Source organism: Symsagittifera roscoffensis, chromosome 1 (genome assembly GCF_963678635.1).
Source record: "Symsagittifera roscoffensis chromosome 1, txSymRosc1.1, whole genome shotgun sequence".
In the NCBI taxonomy this organism is placed as follows: domain Eukaryota; kingdom Metazoa; phylum Xenacoelomorpha; order Acoela; family Convolutidae; genus Symsagittifera; species Symsagittifera roscoffensis.
This window is the reverse complement of record NC_087062.1, coordinates 1,521,786-1,542,792: the sequence shown is the minus strand read 5'-3', so window position 1 is coordinate 1,542,792 and position 21,007 is coordinate 1,521,786. Positions and strand designations below refer to the sequence as shown.

General features: G+C 34.6%; 1 protein-coding gene and 1 long non-coding RNA gene across 2 annotated transcripts; both read left to right on the top strand.

Moving 5' to 3' along the window:
• Positions 1-8,655: 8,655 nt before the first annotated feature.
• LOC134856924 (uncharacterized) lies at positions 8,656-10,143 on the top strand. The gene is made up of 2 exons (XR_010164864.1): positions 8,656-9,150; positions 9,936-10,143. It is a non-coding gene; the product is annotated as an uncharacterized LOC134856924 (long non-coding RNA).
• Positions 10,144-10,947: 804 nt separating this feature from the next.
• LOC134856790 (spalt-like protein sem-4) lies at positions 10,948-11,319 on the top strand. Its single transcript, XM_063873068.1, has one exon. The coding sequence runs from the start codon at positions 10,948-10,950 to the stop codon at positions 11,317-11,319; it is 372 nt and encodes a 123-aa protein (XP_063729138.1).
• Positions 11,320-21,007: the final 9,688 nt, after the last annotated feature.

Sequence of the window (21,007 nt, the reverse complement as noted above, 5' to 3'; positions counted from 1 at the left end):
AAATCACAAGATTGAAACTTACAACCTTGTAACTGGGTACTGTAAGGGTACTCTTAGCAGTCTTAAATCTTGAGTCGAAATGTGACTGCTGGAACGTTTTCATTTCTGCGAGATGTGACGTTTTCTATGTCTTTTTAAAATTGGTCAAAGAACTTAGATATAAAAAGCTTTAAAATTTGAAGTTCTTCACTCTATAGTGAGGCTTTGTTAGGCTACTCTCAGAGTTGTCAGGCTACTCTCAAGGGTTGCAATTCTTGCCTCCAATTATGAAAGCTCATTTTTTTGTAGTTTTCGAGGTATGACGTTTTTGTGATTTAAAAAAAAGTTTAAAAATTTTAAAAAACTTAAAATTCCCAAGCTTGTAGTTGAGTACTGTGAAGATGCTTTCAGGATTTCCATGTTGCAATTATTGCGTCCAAATGCGACTGCTCAATTGCTCTCAGTTTCTGAGATATGACGTTTGTTACGTCTTTTTAAAATTGTTCTGAGAATTTAGTTATCAAATTTATCGAAAAATTTGAGGTCTCTACTGTTCGCTAGAGGATTCTCAGTGGTTGCGAATCTTGCCTCCAAATGTGACTGCTCAAATCCTTGTAGTTTTCCAAAAATTGTACTTGTAATTTTTGCAAACTTTTGCACTTGTAATTTTTGCAAAATGTAACTTTTTCTACAATCTTAGAATAGGAAGATTGTGTTTTTTTTTCTAATTTTATTGTATCTCATTGCTCTTGTTGGTAGTAGTTTCACTTTTCGTTTGTTGAAAAACTTCATTGGTTTCTGCTTATTTTTCTGTTTTTGTAAAACTTGTTCGTAGTTTTTTTAATTTTAGTTAGTGATCAGATTTGTTGAAATTCAATTTTGTTGAAAGTATAAGTTGAATTTCAATAAACAATGCCATAAACAATCTTTAAAAAATCGAGAAGATAAAGAGAAGATTCTTTTTTAATATTTCCGTTTTCAGTTTATTATTAATATTTTGACTTTTTTTAAATAGAAGCTTTTGGCAATTTTTTTTCGTTTCTCATACTATGAGAAAATATGGCTAGCATTTTTTCATTGTTCGGAATTGTATCACTAGTGTTTTTTGATCTTGTTAACTATTCCCCCCCCCTCTATGGTACCTTGTTAAGAAAATCCCCCGCTATAAAGGAAGAATTGAATAGTTAAGCATATACGAATTTTGTACCTTGTTAACAATTTCTCCCATATTGCAATAAGGGGGGGGGGGGGGGGGTGGGTGTTAATTGTTAACAAAATCCATAATTTTGTATGAGTAGTATAAATTATCAAATTGCCATTTATAAATTGCTATATGCGCAGCTGATTTGCCCAATTGTTATACTAAACTTAAAGAATCGTTCGGTCTTATGCACTAAACTGCCCAAAATAAGCATTTCTACATCTTGATCTTAATATGTGGTTCAATCTGTTTGGTTCATTAGCCAATCAAATGCAAACATCACGGTCCGGCATTTCAACTAAAGTTTAGAGCAGATAAAATTTTTGGCCGAAATGACCAAAACGATAAAAAAAATGTTTCGCGTTGAAAACATTTAAATGAACTTCTTTCGTTTAGGTATAATTTCATAAGAAACATGAAATCATTTTTATTATTTGATTAAGATTCACATTTTCAGTAAGCTTGGCTGATATTTTTTTTCTGCTGGAACAGTTTATTGACATGTTTCACTATGTGTTGCTTGAATTGGATTGGCTAATATTAGCCAATCAAATTCTGCCGCAGTAGTTATAGCTAATAAAGATTTTAATTTTGGGCCGTTTTCGTTTTGTGCAAAAGACCCTAATCGTTGCCTAGCGCAAGTTGCAAAAAAACTATGGGTGATCGGTTTTTTTTTTACAGAACGAATTTTAGCATAAAAATGAAATATAGTTCTTTTGGCAGAGTTTAACAGTTTAGTAGATGGAACAATTAGCTGATTGAACGAAGTGAACAGGAGCGTGGACTGGGGTTGAGTTTTCATGATTAAGGCAATCATTTCATGGTTCACCAACAAAACTCAAGGAAAAGTGATTTATTTTAACAGCAAACGCTGGTTTACATCGACAATACCTTTTTTCCGAATGAAAACGCAGCATAGCGAAGCGGAGCAAGTGGCTGTTTCTTGTCAATGCAGCGTATGAATTTCTGACTCGCTGATTATTTTGAGTCTGCTAAAAAGAAACAACGCGCTAAAAATCTGTCATGCTATCAAACGTAGCTCCCATACTATGCAAATTGAATTTCTGAAATCAACCTTAAGTAGTGCACTAGATAATTTAAAAGCGCTTGAGTGAAGTTTTTCTTTTGCCTGACACTTGATCTGATATTATTATAATCAGATGTTCTCCAAATCAAATTGAGGCCACTTACAATTGAGGCCACTTTCATTAGCCAAGCGAAACTTGCAAAAAAACTATGGGTGATTGGTTTTTTTTAGCAGAACGAATTTTAGCATAAAAATGAAATATAGTTCTTCTGGCAGAGTTTAACAGTTTAGTAGATGGAACAATTAGCTGATCGAACAAAGTGAACAGGAGCGTGGACTGGGGTTGAGTTTTCATGATTGAGGCAATCATTTCATGGTTCACCAACAAAACTCAAGGAAAAATAATTTATTTTAACAGCAAACGCTGGTTTACATCGACAATACATTTTTTCCGAATGAAAACGCAGCATAGCGAAGCGGAGCAAGTGGCTGTTTCTTGTCAATGCAGCGTATGAATTTCTGACTTGCTGATTATTTTGAGTCTGCTAAAAAGAAACAACGCACTAAAAATCTGTCATGCTATCAAACGTAGCTCCCATACTATGCAAATTGAATTTCTGAAATCAACCTTAAATAGTGCACTAGATAATTTAAAGGCGCTTGAAAGAAGTTTTTCGTTTGCCTGACACTTGATCTGATATTATTATTATCGGATGTTCTCCAAATCAAATTGAGGCCACTTTCATCTTAATAAAAGTTGATCAGACGCAAGTTATATTACATTGTTTCTAAGATAGCGTGTGGGGGTAAAATTAAGAAAAAAAATCAGAATAGTTCATTTTTTTGAAATATTTATACATTTTAACCAACAACTGAATGTTTTCAATCTGTTTAAAGGGCATTTGGAATAATCAAGGCTTCGCCCTGATACAAGTTTTAATTCTATTGCTGTTTAAAAATTGCCAGTTCGGTGCGATTAATACGCGCTACTTACCAGCGGATTTTAAAAGATCTAAAGAAAACTACTGCAGGTGCCTAAAAGGGCAGTCAGATCATTCAGTTCTTTCACTTGATAGAAGCAGTCTCCTCTGAGAATTAAATTAAATCAATTATCCTATCGCAAGTGATGGGTAGCTCTGCATAAATGAAAAATTGTGACATTTAACTTAGCGTATAACTTAGCGTAGAAATTAGAAAGTTGCATGTTCTTACATTTTCAGGTTTGAAAATTGCATGGATGCCCCCAAAGATATCAAAGATATGATGCGGGTTTTTCTAACAATTGATGAACAGTTTCTGAACAATTGCGATCATGTCTGATTCTGGATTCAGAGAAAGGATCAAATGTCGGAGGGAAGTATCCAACTCTCCTTCGAAGTCCAGAGCTGGCCTGCATGTTCTATGCTGAAATTCAAAGTATCGCCTGACACTAAACGTCAATTGGACGCTGCTTCACTGAACACTAAGTTCAACTCTATATTTTCCAAAATTTCGGGTCCCCATCCGGTTTCTTCTAGGGATGTTGGCTCCGCGCTGAAGAAGTTGAACCTAATTCCTGAAGTTTTTGATGATCTGCAGTGTACATTATGCCCTTATAAATGAACAGCTAAGGTCAATTTGTAAACTCATTACCAGTTGAAGCATTTAGGAGGCGGTGGTTTAGCAGTGGATTGTCCCATTTGTAAACAAAGATTTTCTCAGAAGAAAAACACGAAGAGACATATGATAAGTTCTCATGCTCTTTCTAGTGAGCACGCATCGAAACTCCTCGATTAATAGCATGCGATACGTTCAACTTCAGGGTACTTGAGTTTCGCTTTGAGTGTTATAGTGTTTACTTCTTTGAATGTAGACTGAAATGTTAGTTTGTGAGTAACTGCTTTCTCGATTGCGTACTAGATTTCGTTTTCCCCAAATAGTAATTTTAAGCAAAATCTCTTTTCTGGACCCTGTAATTTTAAGTGTTTTTAATCAATTGAAAGTCAGTTCTTCGATATTTTTAATCATTTGGGTAGTGGGTTTCTTCTTGTTTTGTCAGTTATGGCTCGAATCGCCGCCGGAACTTTGATGAAACTGTGAAGTACCGCAATAATTTTTGTCAAATTTTTCCCTTTTTCTCACCAGCAAATGCTTTTTGTTTTATGAGTCAAGTTTTGTTTTCAAATCAAAACGATAACAAATCAGTGCTCAACAAATTTGCATTTTAGATGCATCCCATTTTAGTATTGGCATTTGAACAGCATGTGTTGTTTCCGTTTTAATAGTGGCTAGTTTTTTCAAGTCAGCTAGGCGTTGTTGCCCAGTTGGTAAGACATAAGACTCTAACTACGAGGGTAGGGTTTCTTATCAGGTAAAGGGCTACTTTTTTGATGCTTATTTAATGAATTAGGTGTTTTCTTTTGGTGGCGTCCCTCTTGAGGGAGGGACCGAATGTTTGAATTTCATCTATCTATCTATCTATCTTTCTATCTATCTATCTATCTATACTATATTTAAATGCGTGTGACAGCTATCTTCCATGTTTAAGCATAATAATTTGGCATGTTTAACGAAAGATTTTTTTTTCACGTTTAAGCTATATCGTATATTGCAATGTTTGTGAATTTTTTCGATTTTTCACTTTTAATTGCTATATTTAAATGCGTGTGACAGCTATCTCCCATGTTTAAGCAAAATGATTTTGCATGTTCAATCAAAGACTTTTTTCAATTTTAAGCTATATCGTATATTGCAATGTTTGAGAATTTTTTCCGATTTTTCACTTTTAATTCAGTGCTTATTTCACCGAAATTAAAAAGGCGACCCAATAGTGGGATGCTATCAGGGTTGGCCCCAGGTGTTTCGAATTTAAGCTCCAATTGTGAATGCGCAAATCCTTTAAGCTTACAAGATGCGACAATTGTTGAAACTTTTTCAAAATTTTCAGAGAGCTTTAATTAAAAAAATGCCTCAATTTCGATATTTGCAATCCTGTAGTTGGGTGCTATTAGGGTACTCGCATGATTTGCGAATCCTGCCTCCGAATATAGTTGCTCAAATCCTCGTAGTTTTCGAGATTTGACTATTTTTAAGTTTTATTTGTTCAATTTCCAGAAAATTTAGATTTAAAAAAATCACAAGATTGAAACTTACAACCTTGTAATTGGGTACTGAAAGGGTACTCTTAGCAGTCTTAAATCTTGAGTCGAAATGTGACTGCTGGAACGTTTTGAGTTCTCCGAGAAGTGACGTTTTCTATGTCTTTTTAAAATTGGTCAAAGAACTTAGATATAAAAAGCTTCAGAAATTGAAGTTCTTCACTCTATAGTGAGGCTTTGTCAGGCTACTCTCAAGGGTTGCAATTCTTGCCTCCAATTATGAAAGCTCATTTCTTTGTAGTTTTCGAGGTATGACGTTTTTGTGATTTAAAAAAAGTTAAAAAATTTTTAAAAGACTTGAAATTCCCAAGCTTGTAGTTGAGTACTGTGAGGATTCTTTCAGGATTTCCATGTTGCAATTATTGCGTCCAAATGCAACTGCTCAATTGCTCTTAGTTTTTGAGATATGACGTTTGTTACGTCTTTTTAAAATTGTTCTGAGAACTTAGTTATCAAAATTATCGAAAAATATGAGGTTTCTACTGTTCGCTAGAGAATTCTCAGTGGTTGCGAATCTTGCCTCCAAATGTGACTGCTCAAATCCTTGTAGTTTTCCTAAAAAAATTTTTTGTGATTTTTCAAAAAAGATTCAAAAACTTAAATTAAAAAAATATAAAAAGATTTGAAATTCCCACACTTGTTGTGGAATATTGTGAGGGTGCTCGCAGGAGTTCCATGCAAATGTTGAGTCCAAATTGCTGCTCTAATGCTCTTAATTTCCGAGTTATGAGTTTTGCTGTATGTTTTTTAAACTTATTCAAAGAACTTAGATATAAAAAAATCCCAAAATTTGAGGTATTTATTGTGAGGCTCTGTCAGAGTTCCAGGGGTTGTGGATTTGGCCTCCGAATAAGACTGCTCAACTCCCGTTAATTTTCGAGATATCATGTTTTTTGTGATTTTTTAAAAAAGTTACCAGAAAATTTAAATTAAACTTTTTTTTAAAAAGATGATTTCCTAACCCTGTAATGGGGGGCTGTCACAATACTCTCAGGACTTGCGAATCCTGCCCCCAATTATGACTGCTCATTTATTTTTAGTTTTCGAGATATGACGTTTTTTATGGTTTTTTCATAACTTTTTTTTAGATAACCTAAATTTGAAGTTTCTCGAAATTTGAAATTCCCAACGTTTCAGTTGGGTACTGTGAGAGTGCTCGCGGGAGTTGCAAATCTTGCGTCCAATTGCGACTGCTCAATTGCTTTTAGTTTCAGAGATGTGACGTTTTTTATGTCATTTTAAAGTTTTTCAAATAACTTAGATTTGGAAAACTTCAAAATTTTATGGTTTTACATAATTTGATTTTTTAAAAAACTTGAATAAAAATCTAACAAAATTTGAAATTACCAACGCTGTAATTGGATGTTATCGGAATACACTCAAGGGGTGCTGATCTTGTTTCCAGTTTATGCTGTTTTTTGTAAGTTACAGGCTAGTTTTCAGTTATTTTCAGCCAATCAAAAGTGCGTGTTCAAAAATCTCACTGAAAGAGAATAAATCCAGGCCATTAATTTTGACCGATTAGAAAACAAGCAGTTGCATATATTCTGGAAAATGCGAAATCGAAATTGAGAACGAGTATTGGAAAACAATCTTAAACTAATTATTATATATGAAAAAAAAAATAAAAGTTTATTGTATAGCTAAACGAACTGTCATACTGCTGTACTGCTTTATTCCATTTTCTGTTTGGAATGAGTTTGATTTTCCTCAACTGTCTTTTAGCCAATAAGAACCTCTCACGATTCTGATTGGTTGAAAATTTTTCATCATATTGTCCCTTCATCATAAGAATACCCTTCTTTCTTCTGTTTTGAAGATCCCACTTATCTTTTTTGCCTGTTTTCATGTTTTTTTTGGATCAAAATTTGTCGTTTTGTTGTTTCAACTGCAGAAGGTTTCAATTTTTTCACAACAGCCACAAAATGATTTGATCAGAATTATATTTGATCAGAAGTTTGGCCGCCCACAGAAAATGATGTTTTTTTTGCTTGTACTAACAATGTAATTATTTTTTTCATTTAAGTTCAGTTGACTTCACCTGGTAAAATGAGTTTAAAAGGTTTTGGGGAAGTGCAGATTTTTTAAGAGTCGATAAACGTAGTGAAGACTTTTATTTAAACTAGTGGTCAAAACTAAAGGCAAATTCAGGATTTTATTCTGTAAAATGCCTGTTTTCAATGTACATTTTGAACAGCATTTGCTTCGAAATTCAGTAAAATTTTCTACACTGAACTAGAGAAAATTATCAGAGGTGCCCTCGTAGAAACTATCAACATTTGTTTTCAATGACTTACCAATCTGATCCGGGTCTGAAAATGCCACTTTTCCTCGTCTATTTTTTTTCTAAAAGCTATTTTTTGTGCTAGGCTTGGAGATTTATGATGGGGAAGAGTTTGCGTTTTCAATAATCTTGGAGTATTAGATAACATACGCCAAGCTGACTTATAATGTAATGTTTTGGTTCCAGTCGAGATGATGAAAGTTCTACTGGTGATTTTATCTCTCTACGATGAAAACGATTAAAAGCGATATTTGACAGTATCTTAATAAAATATTTTCTAGGTTTGATTTCATGGCTTGCTTGCAAGACACTATGAGATTTTCGATTGCATTGAATGGAAAGTTAATACAGAGTTTGATGGAAGTGAGGTCCCAAACATTGGATGTTTTTGAGAGAGATGAAAATGAGCCAATCGGCGAGCTAATGATTAATTTGGAATCTTATTTCGATGATTTCAATCTAATTGAACGCAATGTTTCTTATAAAAGACAGTTTAGCAAAGTGGAAGAATCTAAGCCATATCAAACTTCCAACAAGTCTATGAAAAAACAGACTTTCACGCAAAATAGAGATGTCGGATCTGCGTTGAAGAAACTGAACATACTTCCAGAAGTGCCTGATGATCTGCAGTGCACTTTGTGTCCATATAAGGCAACTGCTAAGAACAGTCTGAAGACTCACTACAAGTTGAAGCATTTAGGGGGAGGGGGACTTTCAGTAGCTTGTGCAATTTGTGAGCAAACATTTTCTATGAAAAAAAGCGCCAAAAGACATATGATAGCGGTGCATAAACTGTCAAGTGACAAGGCCGAGAAGTTGTTAGAATGAAAGTCAAAGATTTAAAAAAAAACTTTAACTAGATGTAAAGATGTCCCTTAGATGATTTTATTCCAATGTAGATATAGCTTTGTTGAAAATTGCTTACTAGTTTAGATAAGTTCAATGTTTTGATCATCATTTAATCACTGGAAATTTTGCATTGAAAACATGTGGGAAATTGCTAACAAATAAATGATTTTTCAGATCTTTAAAATGTCGGAAGCAACTTTGTTTGATTTCATTTTCAACTTTGAAAAGTCCATCTTGGAGAAATGCGCTAGCTTGAATGCATCTGAGAAGCTTTTAAACGTTGTCGACTCAGTTTCAAATATTGTTTACGGATCCTGCAAATTAGTGCCAAGAATTTCCTCAGAGATGAATTTTAATCTGGTGAAGTTGATTCCTAAGAGAACAATTGGATCTAATTCTGCTGCAATGCCTGGTGCAAAAAAGCCAAAAACAGTGGTGACGTTGACAGCAGGTGCTGATTTGGTCGCCAATCAAACGCAGAAAAAAGACATCGGTACGATTTTCAAAGACATGAACATTCTTCCTGAAACAACAAATGATCTTCAGTGTGCTTTATGTCCATAAAAGGCCACTCAGAAAGGAAACTTGAAAACACATTACAAGCTGAAACATCTAGGTGGCGCTGATTTGACTATGCTGTGTAGATTGTGTCAAAAGAAATGTGCTACAAAAGGTAACTTGAAGATGCATCTTTTGAAAGTACACAATCTTTCCAAAGAAGACGTTGATGCTTTTCTCCGCTAATGAAAGTGACGTCAGGCTTCAAATGAAACACTATAAAACTAACAGGAATTTTTATGAACTATATTCCAAATCATAATTGACTCAGATTTGTTAGAAACAAGTTCTTTATTTAAGATTAGATTTATTTGATGTTGGCAAAAAGTCAAAATTAGTTCTTCAATTTTTTCTCTTCAATTGTTGACTAAAAATGGTACCTTGAGAACTTGTCATTTAAGAATAATGCTTTGAAATAAGTGAATTTCAGTTCTTTTAGATGTCTGATACAAGTGTTTTCGATTTCATTTTCAACTTCGAAACGGCCATCTTTGAGAAATGCGATAGCATGAATGTTTCTGAGACGTTCCTTATTATCGTTGACTCAGTGTCAAGAGTTGTTTATGGATCTTGCCATCTAGTGCCAAAAGTTTTATCGGAAATGATTTTTAATCAGCCGAAATTGATTTCTAAAAGGTTAACCGAATCTAATTCTGCCTCAATGCCCCGTTCCAAAAAACCAAAAACAATGGTCACGTTGACAGGAGGTGCTGATTTGGTCGCCAATCAAGCGCAGAAAAAAGACATCGGTACTATTTTGAAAGACATGAACATTCTTCCTGAAACTCCAAATGATCTCCAGTGTGCTTTATGTCCATATAAGGCCACTCAGAAAGGAAACTTGAAAACTCATTACAAGCTAAAACATCTAGGTGGCGCTGATTTAACAATGCTGTGTAGATTGTGTCAAAAGAAGTGCTCCACGAAAGGTAGCTTAAAGAAACATCTTTTGACTGTCCACAATCTTTCCAAGGAAGACTCCGAAACTTTTCTTCATTAATTGATGACAAGTTATATTTTCGAGTTCAATTGAAAACATTATATTTCTAACAGGTAGTATCAGGGGCTATATTTTTAATCCTAGTCAATTCATTTTTGTTCTAACAAATTGATCTTTGCTTAAGTTACAGCTCTCTTGTAGGAATTGAATTTAAGTAATGTGGCTTCAAAAGGTAAATTATTGCTCTAGTGGCTAGGATAATCAATTTTTGGCTCTGTTGAAAAGCTGCTAACGAACAATTTTTCGATGAATGTGCACATAATGCACCAAGACACATAGTATTTTTTGTGATGAAAAGAAAATTTTTCGTGGAAAATTCGATTTTTTCTTCAAAAGAATTTTATGTAATTTTGGGCTAGTCCAATTTAATCAAACTTAAGTTCGTTTTTAGGATTTAATGTAATATTTTTTGTTGCTAAAAACTTAGATTTTTCTAATAATATGGAGTTCAGCGGGAGTATTAGTAACAAAAGCAAAGATGCAAATTTTTCAGCTGAAAATTGATTATCATGTATTATCATGACCAGTTTTAAAAATGAAATTAGCTAAGAAATAATTTCTGGACAAATTGTAAGGATGTTGGCTTTAATTTAGTTTGTTTATTCTATTTGTACTACAAGAAGAAAATGAACCTTCAGGTTGTACTTTTTTTCCTGCCTGTAATAGTTCATTAATTAATTACCTTGGGAAACATATAAAACGTTGAGCAATTTTTGAGCTTTCAGTTTTGATATGGCGGATTTTTCTTTCGGTTTCATTTTCAAATTCGAGGCATGTCTGATAGAGAAGTCAAGCGAATCGGCTGTTTTGAATAAAGTTTGCCACATTATTGACTCTGTATCAAATCAGTTGCTCGGAACCTGCGAAATAATTCCAGAAGCTCCTTTTGCGAGGAAGTTTGATCGCTTAAACATGGCGCCCAAAAGAATAGCTGATTCTTTTCCTGCAAGTGTTCATGGCGGAAAAAAGACAAAAACTGCAAAATTGCCATGCTCCAATTCGGAAGTCTATCCGACGAACAAAAAAGACATTTCTGCAGTTTTCAAAGACTTGAATCTCGTTCCAAATCTTCCAAATGACCTTCAGTGTGCTGTATGTCCTTATAAGGCAACTCAGAAGTCTAATCTGAAGACTCATTACAAGTTGAAACATTTAGGAGGTGCTGATTTGACGGTGTTGTGCAGACTATGTCAAAAGAAGTGCACGACTAAAGGCAACTTGAAAAGCCATCTTTTGAGAGCGCACAATTTATCAAAAGAAGATGCTGCTAGTTTTCTGAGTTAGAGGGCTGAATTTGAGTCTGAATAGTTAGTTATGTAGACATATATTGAATTACATTTTTTGCTGGCATTGGTCTAGAATTTGTAGATAAGAAATTGGACTTGAAACTGATGAATTATAATCATCTTTGTTTTAATCAACTGTGTTTATTTTTTTTATGAAAGGCGACAATTTTTTTCAGCAGCTGATTGGTATTAGCTGTACTTCAATGATTCTGAATTTTACAACTAAGCTGACCTCCGAAGTTTAACTTTACTAGACCATTAACGTTATTTACAAAAGCATAGCTTGTGTTATAGTATAAAATTTCTTTTTTCTAACCTAAGTCGCAAGTATTGTTGCGATGCAATTGTTGCGACCAGGAGCAAGGAAACCAGAAGAGGGTTCGAACCTGGGCAGGGTCAGATGTTTTAATGAATTTTTTCGTATAATAGTTAAAATGCGACCGCTCTTTAATTGAGGCATCTTAGTTGGTAAGTTTCTTTTTTTTTCAAATTTATTGGTACTGGTAATGCGTCATAATTGGCTTGCGTCACATAGCAATTATGAAGACTCATATTTGGCGTGCGTCACTTATGAAATTTTGTAAACGCAAAGTTCTACTCATTCAGCTCTTCCCAGCAACTTCGCCTCTGTGTTTAACTATAGTTAGCGCTCTTATTCACTTCGTATCTTATTCAATTGCCCATTCCAAAAAAAATAGATGCAAAGTCAGACTACAAAAATTGCAAATTTAAAATTATTTATTACTCTTACGATTAGTAAACGTGGTCGAATCGGAATATGGACTTTTTTTAAGGTTAACAACTTGTTTAACAGAATTACTTAGTATCTTGCTTAATAAAGAATGCAAATTGCAAAACGTATGCGGCACACTTGGTCTGGAGGTAACGAATTCGCCTGGGACAGCAGAGGGTCTGGGTTCGCATATCCGCAGGGCTTTTTTTTTCAAACAGCAAATATTCCATTTCAAAAAATTGTCGGCTTATTATTGTCTGCTTTTGTGTTTGCGGCATACTTGCCGCATCTTAGAATTGTTTTGCTGCATGCAGTTTATTGTTGTTGCTTTCTATGTTTTCATGTACTCATCAGTTTGTGATGCTACAAGCGTTGACTTCGTATATTTTATTTTTTTTTTCGCTTAAAAAAATTTCGGCCTAAATGGTTTTAGATTCTCTTTTGTTGGCATACTAACCTAATTTTAGGTCATTTGAGTGAACCATGATTTGCGTGTTTTCCGCCGGACGCAAAAAACATTAAAAATCGGATTATAGAATTCAGAATTCTTAGCTTTTCAAGGCAACAATTTTGTTTTCATTCGATATTTTTTGAATTTTAATCAAATGCTATCAAATGTGTACCTGGACGTGTTTCCCGCAAATAAAACATCATTACAGAAAATTTTCAAAGTTTTTTAGGTGTGATTTTTCCGAAAATGTTCCCGTTTTTCATTGGGCTTAGTGGCTTTCCTTTCCTGTCTGCTAGCTTGCAATGCTATTTATGTGTTATGGCTTCGCTTGTGTGTCTTTGATATTCAGCCTTGAAAAATTGCAAATTTCCTTCCAATTGGTTTAGGGGTATTGCTGTCGCATTTGCATCCTTAGATCTGGGGTTCGCTTCTCGGCCGGACCTTGTTTTTTTTCAGTTTGTATGCAATTGAAAAAAAAATCGGTTAAAATTGAGTTGTCGGACTTTCATTTGTCTGCTCAAATTTTGTCAGCTAAATTGCCACATCAAGGATTTTGCCTGTGCTGTAAGTAACTTGCATAGAAGTGCAAGTGGTGCTCGTTCTAGTATAAGGGGAGAACTTAAAATGTTTGAATTTTTTTTCATGAAAACAAATTTTTTCGGCTTAACTGGTGTCTGCTCAAAAATTGTCGGCTTAGTTGCCACATTACAGATTTTTCTTGTGCTGTAAGAGACTTTCAATGTAGTTACAAATGCAAGTGTTGTTTATTATAGTCTCAGATGTGATTAACAAAGATTTCTTTCATAGATTTTTTTTTATAAAATCCTATTTTTTCGTATCAACTTGTGTCTGCTCCAAGATTGTCGACTTTGTTGACTCTTTGGAAATTCCGTAGCTAATTTTATATGCAATTTTCTTTGATTATTGCCTGGATTGAATTGAGACATATCGAGAAGGTTGAAATTTTGAAAGAACTATTTTTTTCTTAACTTAAAAAAACATTTTTTTTTTTCAAAATGTTTTTGTTGCATCGTTAGTGGTGCGAAGCTCCACTTCGCCTCTGTGTTTAATATATTGAAAAAAACTTAAGATTGGATTTTTTCCCTAAACCAATTTGGTCGGAACTTGTTCTATTTGCACTGCAGCCGGCAGTTCTCTAGCCTCTTGTTTTTGGTTCGTATAAAAATGCAGTTCATGTTTGTGTTCATTTCTTTTGCATGTCAGTTTTATGTCTTAACTTAGCACAAAAAATTGTAAATTGTGCTCTTGTATAGTTCTCGTGTAGTTTTTTCAGTAGAATATTTCGTGTTCGAAAATGTATGTGGATGAAGGCGCGGTTAAAATTACGTTCTCTATCGAAGAGTTTGCTGTCAACTTTTTCAATGTGAGCCAAATCAGTTTTCCTATTTTGGATCCAGCAGCGGAGAAATCAGTTGGCAGTTTGAAATTAGAACTAAAAACTGAAAATTTGAACAACCCGGCAACCACAAAAGCTATTTTCACAAGCTTGAGCGCTAGCAAACGTCCATTGACAAACAGCATGCTAGATTCTGGAAGGAGACCAAAAGAGTCAAAATTAAGTTCCAGTGGAAACAAAAACTTGGCCACCAATTTGACCGATGTTGGATCTGTGTTGAAGAAACTGAACATACTTCCAGAAGTGCCTGATGATCTGCAGTGCACTTTGTGTCCATATAAGGCAACTGCTAAGAACAGTCTGAAGACTCATTACCAACTGAAGCATTTAGGAGGCGGTGGTTTGGCAGTGGATTGTCCCATTTGTAAACAACGGTTTTCTCTAAAGAAAAACACAAAAAGACACATGATAAGTTCTCATCAGTTGTCAAGTGAGCATGCTTCCAAGTTACTTGACTGAGACCAGCAGAAGATCTGAATTGAATTTTGCTGTGTTACAAATTGAAGCAACTTCATTTAATCAAAGTCTTATGAAGAGGAATGAATGGGCGATCTATTTTTTTTACAGTTAGGTGTTAAATTTTAGCACTATTGGCTATTACATGTCTGTTAGCTAAGTAATGTTAAATTTAATCTTTTCGACTTTTTATAAATTGACATAAACATTATTGAGGTTGGATGTTAGTTGAATGGATAAACTTGTCACGCAGCTTCTATTCATTTCGAAAAAATTAACCGCAGTTAAATGATATCAAAAAAATCAAAGACGCAGGTTCAAATGTTAAGTTAAAATTAATCTGGTGCTCCGAAATTTCAAAAGTTTTGAGAGTGAAATCCGATTCAATGTGTTACAGAACGCAAAATGTCTTTGTTGCTGGACGTTTTTCAAGTTAGCATCTCAGTTGATGAAGAGTTTTTGAGGTCTAAGCGAACAACCGGCGCGATCTTTGACACGACAGATCATCGTAGGATTGTCGGTCAAATTATCTTTTCGGTAGACAAAATACCGAGTAGTTTTTTAGAAAATCAAATCTCTGGCCTTAAACGTCCTTTAAGTACTAATTTGACGCCGAAACTTTCTTTGAAAGCTCCAAGAATGTCTGCAAGCCAAATTAGACATGGTCCTCAGAGCGTTGATGTTGGATCCGCTCTCAAAAGTTTGAACTTGGTGCCTGTAATTTCAAACGACCTTCAGTGTACTTTATGTCCATATAAGGCAACTCAGAAATCGAATCTGAAAACGCACTACCAGCTGAAGCATTTAGGGGGCGGAGGTTTGGCAGTACTTTGCTCAGTTTGTCAGCAGAAGTTTGCTACGAAAAGTAGCTGCAAGAAACATATGATAACTGTTCATCAACTTTCCAGTCAAGATGCTTCCAAATTATTGAACTGATTTTGAATCGGATTGCGTAGAGGATGTTTAACTCTTGCAGAGGAAAGAAATAAATTGCGTTTTAGATCGGGGTAAAAATTAGACTTTTAGTATTCAAACGTAATCGAATTTCGATTTGACTCATAGTTTTTTTGTTGGGTCTTTTTTTAATTTAAATTTTATCGACTACTAGACCTCTATTGGCTATGTAATTTTGTTAGGTTTAGTTTTTTGTCTATGATTAATAAAGTTGAGTTTTGCATTTATGATTTTAATTCCGACGAGCGTATTTTGGAGCTAAGATTCACTTCGGAACAATTGATTTGGGAAATTTATATGAAAAACTTCAAGACACGGGTTTATATGTGGATTTAAAGTTGCTCTTTTGCTAAAAATCTTCGACTTTGATCAATTTTCTGTTCATTAGAAGTGTTTAAGAGCGGAAAATGTCTGTTTTATCTGAAGTTGTTCAAGTTAAAATCTCGGTTGATGAAGAATTTTTGAGGTCTAAACGAACACTTGGCGCAATCTTCGACGCAACAGAAAGTCGCAAGCTTATCGGCCAAATCAGGTTTTCTGACGACAAAATACCGAGTTGTTGTTTTAAAAATCAAATCAGAGTTCCCAAACGTCCTTCTTATACTAATTCGACGCCGAGACCTCCTTCAAAAGTTTCAAGAATGTCTGCAAATCAAAATAGACGTGGTGGTGTTCAGAGCCTTGACGTTGGATCAGCTCTCAAAAGTTTGAACCTGGTGCCTGCAATTTCAAACGACCTCCAGTGTACTTTATGTCCATATAAGGCAACTCAAAAGGGTCATCTGAAAACGCACTATCAGCTCAAACATTTAGGGGGTGGAGGCTTGGCAGTACTTTGCTCAGTTTGTCAGCAGAAGTTTGCTACGAAAAGTAGCTGCAAGAAACATATGATAACTGTTCATCAACTTTCCAGTCAAGATGCTTCCAAATTATTGAGCTGATTTAAGCTATTCTGATTTTGTAGATAATTTCAAGCTCCAGAAAATTAATCCAATAGTTGCTTGTGAAAGTGCAAGTGAGATTTCAGTTAAAGAAATGAGTTTGTAATTGGGATTACGTTTAGCAGTAGATTTTCAGTACTCACATTTATCAAAAATTCAGTATTTACAAAATTTAAATAATCAAAATAAGCTCATTCTCTAAGCTAGTCTGAAAACAATAAAAAGACCCCATTTTGCCTGATTGGAAAATGTAGAAAATCATGATTCACATTTTTTGGAGCGTGCTCTCACGTACATGTTTAAAAAACTTTGCGGCAAAGGCGCCCTTCGAAATGGACGTTGAAAAAGTAAATAAAAATTGGGACTTTTTGTTGGTCGTCTAATTTATGAGTGGGAGGTGTGCGCTTCGCTCTCCTCCAAATACGCTTGTTTTGAAAGTGACGGAGTATTTGTGCTAGTGGTGTTTTTTTAACCAGCATTTTTTGACGGAATTGCTTTTTATCATTTGAAATGCATCATTGTCTTGAGCTCATATTAAAAAATATATTTCCCTTGTGATCATTTTTTGTAAAGTTATTTGGGCTTAAAGATTTAGGATAATTAACCCATGATATATTTCGTGCTGATAACGCTCAAGCGGAAATTCGATTCGCCTTAGAAAGGGTTCCAAATTGAATAGAGGCATGCTATTTGGTCTGCTTAAAACTTTTTTTTTTGCGAAATATATTACTGTGTGCTTAACATAGCGCGTGAGGCGAGGATTGAAAAAATCTAAATATATGAAATTACGTTCATTATTTTTTTAAAGAAAATTTCATCCTTTGTTAAAGCTAACCTTGCTCCATATACCTTAAAATGCAGTCGAAACATTTAGAGTTTTGCCCTGAAGCTAGTAGTAAGTCTTACCATTGTTTGTAATTTTTCAACTTAATTTTATATCCCAGGATAAAATAACTGTGTAGACAACTACTGATAGATAGCTAAGCTTTTGCAGGTCGAAATGGCTGAGTTTCTGGAATTAATTTGTGTCAACCTATCGATTGAAGAAAGTGTTCTGAACATGCTCTTTTTGGAGATAAATTCAACTCTGAAATTCTGTATTACTGACGGAAAAGACGGATATTTAATAGGTGCCGGCGAAATTTCATCCAAAAGGATTTGTGAAATATCCGATTTCAGTTCGCCGGTGCTGAAAAGTTTTGGTCCATTGAAACGCACATTGGAATTTCAAAGCACCGATTCTAAAAAAAAAGCGAAATTCGCGATAAGCTCAAAACCGGCGTCATCGTTTTTTCAAAGCAAAGATGTCGGGTCGGTTCACAAAAAGTTGAATATATTTCCTGGAGATTCGGATGAACTTCAATGCACTTTGTGTCCATATAAAGCAACCAGGAAATCTCACTTGAAAACGCACTACCAGCTGAAGCACTTAGGGGGTGGAGGCTTGGCTGTTATTTGTTCAATTTGTCAACAGAAATGTGCGACCAAAAGCAGCTGCAAGAAGCACATGATGTCTGTGCACAAACTATCTAATGAAAATGCTTCGAAATTGTTGAACTGACGGGGGAAAAGGGGAGGGTTCTCATGCTTGAGGGACCGAATGCTTGAACATTTTCAATTTTCAACCAATCAAAATCACTAAGCGTTCCTATTGGCTGAATGCTTTTCTCACAATAAGTCAATATTAACAGAAAATGCATTAAATCAGTGGAAAATAATCAAAAATATTTTAAATTGCGGGTACAACCGCAACACTATTCAGATAAACATCAAGATTTATGAGTTCAAGTTCATAAGAATTTTTTTAGTTTTGAAAACTCATCTGCTCATTATCTAATGGGTCAATATTAACACTAATGGCCTGGATTTATTTTCCTACTTTGACATTTTCTCGATTTATTTTGGGATTTTGAATACTCAATTCTGATTGGCTGAAAGTAAGCTAAAATTAATTTCAAGCGTTCGGTCCCTCAAGCATGAGGGACACGCCACCGGGGAAAAACTTAGAGCTAGTTTCCAGATTTTTTTTTCACAGAAGTCCGATTTTATTGAGATTTTGTTTAGCTAGGTAATGCAGATGTTGAGATGTTTATCATTACGTTGAGTTACTATATTTTGAGCTATTAAATTTAATAAAAAAATTATTGCTTTGATGTTGATTTTTTCAAAATTGGATTGAACCTCACCATAAACCATCACAGATCCTGTAGTCTCCCAGTGAATTTTATCGTTGAGTCATGATATAAATCATAGAAATTTACATCGGTTGACTTGTGATCTCTCACAATTTTATCACCAAAAGTGACCAATTCATGTCATCAAAAATGGATGTTTCAAAATAGTACAAAGGGGGGACCCTTTGGGCCGGCAGGGGGTCGAGCCCCCCCCCCCCCCTTAAATCCGCCCCTGCGCACACACAAAGGATAGAGCTAATTAAAAAATATTACAGAGGAAAGCTAAATTTTTTTGCTTCCATGAAGTTGGTTTGGTTTGAGAGCCTCGGATAATTATTTTGCTTGATTTTGATATATCCAAATTTAGCATTAATCCATCGCTAATTTATTGTTAAAAAGTTCTGCTTGCTTTAAACGCTGATTCTATAGTAATTTGAAACATAACATATTCCTAAAAAGATAATGAAAAAATGCTAATTCGTAGATGGTGGTCTAAGATAGGAAAAGGTATTGGGTTGAATAGCTCGTATGTTGATAATATCCCCGTAGACAGTAGCGGTTTTAGGGGGGGGGGGGCGGACGCTTCCCTTCCCCTCAGGGATTCGACCCCCTGCCGAGCCAAAGGGTCGTCCCTTTGTACTATTTTGAAATATCCATTTTCGGCTGACTGACTTCAAAATTTTTCTAAGGACGCCTTCGGCGCCAATCTATACTAATTTGGAGGGGAGAGTGCGCGCCGAAAAAACGCGAGTTTTTGGTCGAAATTTTCCAAAAAGTGCCTAAAAACGCCTTTTTTGACCTTTTTTCAAAAATAATTAGGGTCTTTATAGTGGTTTGGGAGAGCTCAGATAATCAATTTGGTCGACCTAAAAAAAGGTCGACAAAAGTTTCATTTTTTTTTTTGAAAATCCACCCCCCCCCCCCCCTCGAGAAATTCCTAGATCCGCGCCTGCCTGTAGATGTATGGTGATACAAATGTTCTCTTTCACTGAATGAAAATTTCATTCCGTATTTTAAATAAAGACACAGGCATTTTCTATTTTTGGCGATCATGAGTGCAATTTAAGATCAACAGAGAGCAAACACTTGAAAAAGTCAACTTGCCCGCTCTGAAAAGTCGAAACGCCCGCAATTCGAAAATATTTAATGTTTGTGTAAGTTTTTGTTCTAATCGTTCGTAACCTATGCTACTTTGCTTGAAATACTTCAAATAAGTTTGTATTGTTTTAAATTTTCATGGACTGTTTTTTAAAAGATCTAAAAAAAACGACCAGCAACTTTTTGGGGCAGTATCATGATGTAGCAAACTGCTCTAACTTGAGTGATCTGTAAGGAAAATGGTAAAGTAATACTCTGGCTGTTTTCTAATACTAAACTATAACTCCCAACTTCTACTCGTCATTATCCCACTGAACCGTTTCAAGGTTTCAAGGCAACTTTTTATGAGGAATAGCCACAGAGTCATTTGCTGTTTCCCGCTTCAGATTTGTCGGCTACGTTCTAATTTACCTTATGAATACTGGCAATATTATTTGATAATCCATCAAATAATATTGCTAGTAATAATAAGATGAAATATAGCGGTTTTTCCCTACCATGAAGTGGTTTTTCCTAGAATAGAAATCAAAAGAATATTAGTTATTACTCGAAGAATGCTTTTCTTAGTTTTTCAATTTTGGTACGAATGAATGAGTCGACTTGAGGTTTTTTGTTTCGGTACAGCTGCTTCTTTTTTTCTGAGTTCCCGTAGAGCTTATATCAATACATTATACGTTTTGATACAATATTCCGGTTACACTGTTTTTATAAGCGTCAGAAAACTTTCAGTATCAAAAAGTATCTTTTCAAAAGTGAAAAACCCCTTTTTTGTTCCATCGTCTGAATCCTTTTTCTATAAAGTCATGACTGCCTTAAATCTTTTCAAAAAAATTACTTTGGATTGACCTGAGTATCAATAGAAATATTGTTCAATCTGCATAACCCTAATTTTTCAAGCTGCATAAGAGGTTCACTATGATATAATTTTTTGGGCAATCAAGCTAGTAGTTCTAGCGTAATTTTTAAATGACCCCTTAAATGCTAAACTAAACTCAGATAACAAAAATACAAAAAAATTGAATTAAAGTTGTTTTTATAAAGTATGAACAATTAATGGTGACAGGTTCACTGTAATGGAGTGTACACATTCAAGATCAGACAATACCAAACAATTATTTAAACTAAATTGATTGAGCAATCACAACATTTCCTTTTCTTGGAAAAACATTGAATTTTTAATTATGAATAAAGTAGCTGAATAAATCCCTTCCTCGGGCGACTGTGAAAAAAGGTAAAACCACAACAATCAAATTTCTGTAAAACGCACCAAAATTCAGCTTCCATTTGCAATCAGAAACTATAACTAGAATTAAAATTTGAATTTTGAAAATCCCATGGTTTATCTGGAGAAGGTTAATGTGAATAACTGTGTTAGAGTAAAAAAAAAAACTATTATAAATTGATTAGTTGAAGAAAGAGGTAAAATTTCTTTTAGTTCCAAGTGATCCGAAGAAGTTAATTT

What these genes read in the sequence shown, in the direction of transcription:
- LOC134856790 (XM_063873068.1), top strand. Translation starts at nt 10,948, where the DNA reads ATGGCGCCCAAAAGAATAGCTGATTCTTTTCCTGCAAGTGTTCATGGC.